Here is a 7,226-nt window from a genome sequence, read left to right on the forward strand (position 1 = left end):
GGCAACATCTCCTTTAGTTGAGCCTAACTGACTACGATTGGTGGCTATATAAGAGCAAGCCCGTGAAGCCCATTTTATCACTAGCTATAACAACCCTGATTCCTTAGCATCCAGCCTCCGTCTTCTACTGTTTCTAGCACTCCATCGAAGCTTCTTTCATAGGAGCGCATAGTTGGGAGGCAGCGAGCATGAAAAACAAAGTAGATGTACTCATCTTGTCAGTATCGAATGTGCATTTAGTCAGTTGGATTGTATCTAGGCATCTATGCAAACCTGCATGTACTCAGAGAAACAACTAAGTGTGATGAAAGAGAACATATGAGCTCACCTTGGAAATAAATGAGTGCCTTGAATATGACAAGAAAACATGTGAGAAGCACCTTCGCATATGTGAAGTAACATATCCAAGCAGACAATGTCATGTACTACGAGTTGGAGAAGCTTGTGAAACAGTGCTTTCCTTGGCTAGCTAAATCGTTTGCACATAGGAGCCTACAAATTGGACGACATCGCGACAATGAATAGTTTGTATTGCGGCCAACCACTTCCTAAGGAGAATGTGCCTCACCTTTTCTACACAAATGTATTGAAAGACAATCAAAACCATGACGTTTTTCAAAAGCTAACTACAAACCACACTGCATACAAGCAAAAGATGTTAGGCATAAGAGTTGTAGCAAGAGAATAAGAGACTCGAAATCAACCGGAGCTTTGCACAAAGAACTGTTGCTAAAATCAGGTATTATTGTTGAAATTTGCTTCGAGAACGGTGATATCCCAGACGGGCTTATTAATGGAGCAGGCACTATCTTCAAGGACGCACGAATGGACTACAGCCCACCAGTTGTCTAGGTTGAGTTCACTAATCCAAAAATAGGCAAACGAACACGATTGGCTCAGTCTTTCCTCTACAAAGAAGGAACTCCAATGTCATGGACCCCAATCTTGCAAATAGCACGCGAATTTCAAATAGGCAAAAACTAGCTCAACACTGTTTGCAGGCACCAATTCCCAATGCAGCTAGTTGCTGCAAGAATAATACATCGTGCTCAAGGGCTCTCAATGGATTGTCTCGCATTTGACCCTTCGGGGATAAAGGCACACGGTCTTGTCTACATAGCACTCTCACGCGTGCGCGACCCGACAAACCTGTACATGTTTGCGACCTCTAGAGCAAAGGAACTTCAAACTTGATCACTCAGTTTTGCAAGAGATCGAGTGCCTCCGGAACACGCGTGCATGGCGTGACAACAACTAGACTTCAGCTCACTGGGCGATAAGCACTTTCTCCTTGCAATCACTAAAGACGAGGTCATTCTATGCACCCAAGATAGACATAACGTCTAGCAACAGTATACTCACTGCAACTATTCTGTGCTTGCAAGAGCTCCATACAAAAGTGTTGAACACAACTTGCACTACGGGCTACCACCAAGTATGTGGCACAAAAGGCCTTGGCATAGGCACCTACTACAAAAAGAGCAATGTGCTCGTGCAAAAAGAATTCTTCGACAAACAAGATGTTGAATGTTTGCTAACCACATTCAATAACTTAGACTTCAATGACATCACAATCATCAACGTTTACAAATCACCTAAAGCCAATGTTAATGTTCTTGTCAACGGACTACACCAACTAATTCTTCAGGTGAAACACAACATCTGCACTTAGATTGTTAGCAACTTCAACATTTTCTATAATAAACCTAGCCATAGCCTGAATACACTTCAACACTTCATGGGAACTTATAAGATGAATCAAACAGCCAACGATCGACCAGATTTGGGCAGCACACGAAATACGTGTGGTTCAAACTTCATCTACTGGCCGGATCACACGCCACAAATGCCACGACCTGTGCGACGGAACCGTACGTGCTGCCCTCACGCTTCAAAGATGCAGGCCTCTTGTGGACTCTGCTCTTTCCAAAACCTGCTCCTATGTGGTTGTCCACGCGGAGCCGCGTGGAAACAGGCCCTAAGAGAATAGTTATGCCTAGCTTCTTCCTCTCTAACTCTTTTATTTATATGCTTCCTCCTCTAGCAAAGAATTCATGTTCATGGCTTTTGGTTCTGTTTTGTTACCTCCTCCCATTCGCTCTTGCATCAGCATGTCTAACATAGCTTCTTCACACGATGGTGAGTTTTTGTGTCCCTGCCGGGGCTTGTTGCGTTCAGTTGAGGCCTTGGGGGACACTCAAATTTTTGAAATGAACATCTATGTTCCCTGTCTGAGCTCCAGGAATCATCTCTAACGCAACCGCAATGAAACGATGCAGCATTATCGTCGTCTATTTGCGTGGAGCGGAGACCCACACTCCCTGCTCAGGCTTTCAAGCCCTACATCACCCATTGCTTCCCCCGAGACTCCATGGGGGAGGCAGGAAGCCAGTGGAGAGGCGGTGGAAGAGTGTTCGTGTTCAGGTAGTGCCGGTGCCCTTCTTGAGCGTATTTGCAACGATTGAAGTTTATGTGTGTTGGGTAGTTATAGACCCAAATAACTTCTATGTTTTAAGTGGCGGAAATGGTAAACTTGGAATGCTGTTCTAACTGTTACCGAGAGTGCAGCAGTTCTGGCAATTGCTTTTCATTGTTCGCAGTTGGCTCACCTACCGAACGCTTATGGAACCAATGCTTCAGGGATCCCCCCAGTGGTGGGAGAGTAAGATGGACAACCATCACAGCAAAAGTAAGTGTGAGACAGTCTGAACTGATAATTTGCACAGGTGAAAAGGCATTTTGATGAGTCTTATGAAACCTACCCAAGCTCTGCAGATTTCAATCATAAGGGTACCAAGGAGTCGCTATAGATAGTCAACTGGCAGGTACAGTCTAAGCCGCTTTAAGGACATGCTCAAAAGAAAGGAGTTTATGAGCAAAGAAATGCACAGGACCAAGGCATCCACGGGTGTGGCCTGGTCAAACTCTGAATATCGTGGCTTGGGGGAGGATTTTGACAAGGCCGAAGTGCAGGTGAGCGTGCTTAAAGCACCAGAACTGCGAGAGCAGGATGGCTGTGAGACACTTGGAGGAGGTACTCACAACTTTGGAACGGATGCCCCAACTGCCTTCATTCGACAACCTTACATTCATCTTGCATAAGTGCAGAAAGGAGAAGAATGTAGCCTTTGCCAAGCGCTTGCATGCATACATGCACAAAAGTGGGCTGGAAGATCATAGATCTCTTGGGAACTACCTTGTTCCAATGTTGGTGCAAGTTGGAAGCATGTGGGATGCTCAGCAGGTTTTTAACAGGTTGGTTGACCGAAATGTGCATTCTTGGACTTCTCTTATCATGGGATGTATAGAATGTGGGGAATCACAGCATGCTTTTAACCTGTACGAGCAGATGCAAGAGGATTTTGTACAACCTAGCGAGTATACATTTGTGGCCCTACTGAAGGCTTGTGCTAGGCTGCAAGATGCAGAAAGAGGCCGAGAAATACATGCTGAGGTTGCTAGAAAGGGGTTGGAAAGAGATCTATTTGTTGGCAGCACTTTGGTGGACATGTATGCCAAATGCGACTTGCTTGCAAAAGCACGGGTAGTGTTTGACAAGCTGCCAGCTCGAGACTGTGTGTTGTGGAATGCACTAATTGCAGGATATGCTGAGCATGGCGTTGCTGAGGAAGCGCTCAACTGTTTCGAACAGATGCAAGTGGAAGGTGTCTCTCCAAATGCTGTCACATTTGTTTGTAGCTTGAAAGCTTGTGGCAGCAGAGAAACCATAGACAAGGGCCGAGACATACATGCTGAGGTAGCCCGAAAGGGTTTGGAAATACATATTTTTGTTTGCAACACATTGATGGATATGTATGCTAAATTTGGCTCTCTTGCAGAAGCACGGGAAGTGTTTGACAAGCTGCCAGTTCAAGATGTAGTCTCGTGGAACATACTAATTGCAGGATATGCTGAGCACAGGCTTGGCGAGGAAGCTTTGAACTGTTTCAAACAGATGCAACAGAAGGGCATCTCTCTAGACACTTTTACATTTGTTTGCAGCTTAAAAGCTTGTGGCAGCATAGGTGACATAGGCAAGGGAAGAGAAATACATGGTGAGATTGCCAGAAGGGGATTAGAAAGGGATCTTTTGGTTGGCAACACCTTGGTTGGTATGTATGCAAAATTTGCCTGGTTTGCAGAAGCACAGGAAGTGTTTCACAAGCTTCCACATCGAGATGAAGTCTCATGGAGCACACTCATTTCAGGATATGCAGAGCATGGTTGTGGTGGGGAGGCGCTGACCTTTTTCAAACAGATGCAACTGGAGGGTATGTCTGTAAGTGCTGTCACATTGGTTTGCAGCTTGAAAGCTTGTGGGAGTATAGGAGCCATAGACAAGGGTGGAGAAATACATGCTGAGGTTGCCAGAAAGGGGCTGGAAAGAAATCTTTTGGTTGGCACCACACTTGTAGATACGTATGCCAAGTGTGGCTCGCTAGCAAAAGCTCAGGATGTGTTCGACAAGATTCCAGTTCGAAATGAAGTCTTGTGGAATGCACTTATCACAGGATACGCAGAGCAGGGTCTTGGTAAGGTAGCACTGAACTGTTTTGAACAGATGCAACTGGAGGGTGTTGCTTCAAGTGCTGTCACTTTTGTTTGCAGCTTGAAAGCTTGTGGCAGTATTGAAGCCATAGATAAGGGACGAGAAATACACACTAATATTGCCAGAAAAGGGTTGGAAAGAGGTATTGCTGTTGGGAACACCTTGGTGAATATGTATGCCAAATGTGGCTCACTTGCAGGAGCACAGGAAGTGTTTGACAAGCTTGCAGTTCGAGATGAGGTCTCGTGGAATGTACTAATCTCAGGATATGCCGAGCAAGGTCTTGGTGAGGACGCACTGAACTGTTTCAAACAGATGCAATTGGAGGGCTTCTCTCCAAATGCTTCCACATATGTTTGCAGCTTGAAAGCTTGTAACAGCATAGGAGCTATAGAGAAGGGCCGAGAAATACACAATGAGATTGCCAGGAAGGGGCTGGAACAAGATCTTTTTGTTGGCAATACCTTGGTGGACATGTATGCAAGATGTGGCCTCTTTGCAGAAGCAGGAGGCGTGTTTGATAAGCTGCCAGTTCGAGATGTAGTTTCATGGACTGCACTTATTTCAGCATATGCTGATTATGGGCTTGGTGAGGAAGCGGTGAACTGTTTTGAACAGATGCGACTGGAGGGTGTCTGCCCAGATGCTTTGACATTTGTGTGCAGCTTGAAAGCATGTGGCAGCATAGGAGCCATAGACAAGGTCCAAGAAACACACACTGAGATTGCCAGAAAGGGGTTGGAAAGAGATCTTTTTGTTGGCAACACGCTGGTTGATACGTATGCTAAATGTGGCTGGCTTGCAAAAGCCCAGGATGTATTTGACAAGTTGCCAATTCGAGACGTAGTCTCATGGACTGTACTGGTTGCAGGATATGCAGAACATGGTCTTATTGAGAAAGCGCTGGACTGTTTTGAACAGATTCAAGTGGAATGTGTTCCTCTGGATCCTGTCATGTTTGTTTGTGGCTTGAAAGCTTGTGGCAGCTTAGGGGCCATAGACAAGGGTCGAGAAATACATGCTAAGATTGTCAGAATGGGGTTGGAAAGAGATCCTTTCGTTGGCAACACCTTGGTTGATATGTATGCCAAATGTGGATCGCTTGCAGATGCACAGGAAGCTTTTGGCAAGCTTCCAATTCGAGATGAGGTCTCGTGGAATGCACTTATGGCAGGATATGCCCAGCTAGGAGAGAGTGCGATTGTTTTCCAAATGCTTGAGAGAATGACTGAAGGCATAAAGCCAGGTGGTGTCACATTTCTTATAGTTCTGACTGTATGCAGTCATACGGGTCTAGTGGATAAGGGCCAGCAGTACTTTGAGGCCATGAGCAAAGAGCATGGCATCATTCCAAACATTGAGCACCACACGTGCATGGTTGATCTCCTTTGCCGTGCAGGCCAACTGGATCTGGCAGTAACCATAGTGAGGAAGATGCCTTTCCATCCGAGTCTTGTAGTGTGGCATACTGTGTTGAGTGCTTGTCGAAAGTGCATAAACGTGGAGCTTGCAAGGGTGGCCTTTGAATATGCAGTGCAATTAGATGAAAAGGATGCTGCAGCTTATATCTTGATGTTTAACATCTATGCGGATGCTCAAATGCAGGAGGAAGAGAAGAAGTTCAAGGCAATGAGAATGACAAATGAGTGTGGAAGAAGCTGGGACAGAGTAGGAGTTGCCTACTTGAGGGCGCATCAAATGTAAAAATATCTATATGCAATTTCTTTTTCCCAAAACGAGGGATGAAGAGTCTCTCTCAAATCTTCCTGGAGTGTCAGAAGACATCTCTTGATGCAAAGAAACATGGTGTATGTAGGCAATGAAATCCATAATCCAACGGAGATCCAGGGCTATTATCCTGCCACTACAATTATTAAAGAAAGGCAACGAATAGGACCCCCCAGCGAGAATTAATCGGAAAATCAATTAATTAGTCTTAGCGTGGGGGGGTGGTATTATTGCGTGCAGGGATGGAGAAATTAACCTAAGGCAGGGGAGTGATGGCAAAATTAATCTAAGGTGATTGATGTGACGGTGGCTTCTTCGAGAAGCCACCAAATCTAGAAGCTTCTGCAACAGCATATAAGAAGGGAAGGGGGGGCAACATACAGGGAGGGGGGCTGTGAAGCCCTCCCAACACAAATAGAAGAAGGGGCGCAGGGGGAAGAGAGCAGGAGGGAGGAGTGGTGAAGAGGGAGAAGAGGAAAGGGGAGAGAGTGGAGTGGGAAGGAGCGGTGAGGAGGGAGATCGGCTGAGGGGGGAGAGCGGCTGGCTGAGGATGACAGCCAGGTTAATTGGCAAAAGGGGGTAGCAGAGCGCGGTAGATAGATTAATTAATAGGTTTAATAGCGTGAGAATTATATTATCATAAGTTCAAATGAATTTCATGTCTTCAAGGAATGGAAGTTTGTTTGTAATAATAGTTAGTATCCCTTTTATCTGGAAATTTTTAGGTACCCTAGAGGTTTCACAATTGATTTTGTACCAACCATGTGTAAGGAAATGGAGTTTTCTGATTGGCGGTGTATAATATCCAAGGGGCACTCTTGATTTTCCAAGCATGATTTTGTGAAACAGTTCCTTGTACAATGAATCCTAGAGAAAATCACGAGTTGTGTTATCGTGAATCTATTGCTAAAAGCAGGTTTGGTGCAATGTTTGTTTCTCTACAAATCGT

General features: G+C 45.3%; 1 protein-coding gene across 7 annotated transcripts; it reads left to right on the forward strand.

Moving 5' to 3' along the window:
* Positions 1 to 1,713: 1,713 nt before the first annotated feature.
* Positions 1,714 to 6,389, forward strand: LOC147896631 (pentatricopeptide repeat-containing protein At2g39620-like). Of its 7 annotated transcripts, XM_087381351.1 has the most exons (4): positions 1,714 to 2,139; positions 2,280 to 2,424; positions 2,641 to 2,689; positions 2,776 to 6,389. In XM_087381351.1, exon 4 carries the CDS (start codon positions 3,011 to 3,013, stop codon positions 6,251 to 6,253), a length of 3,243 nt encoding a protein of 1,080 aa, XP_087237477.1. In that variant the 5' UTR covers positions 1,714 to 2,139; positions 2,280 to 2,424; positions 2,641 to 2,689; positions 2,776 to 3,010; the 3' UTR covers positions 6,254 to 6,389. The 7 variants fall into 7 exon arrangements, with proteins under 7 accessions (XP_087237477.1, XP_087237475.1, XP_087237476.1 ...); XM_087381349.1 differs by having other exon boundaries at positions 2,280 to 2,689; XM_087381350.1 differs by having other exon boundaries at positions 2,280 to 2,689; positions 2,815 to 6,389.
* Positions 6,390 to 7,226: the final 837 nt, after the last annotated feature.

The sequence above is a fragment of the Dipteris shenzhenensis genome, chromosome 11 (assembly GCF_047967505.1).
Source record: "Dipteris shenzhenensis isolate YYH24624 ecotype China chromosome 11, Dip_SZ_1.0, whole genome shotgun sequence".
Classification (NCBI taxonomy): Eukaryota; Viridiplantae; Streptophyta; class Polypodiopsida; order Gleicheniales; family Dipteridaceae; genus Dipteris; species Dipteris shenzhenensis.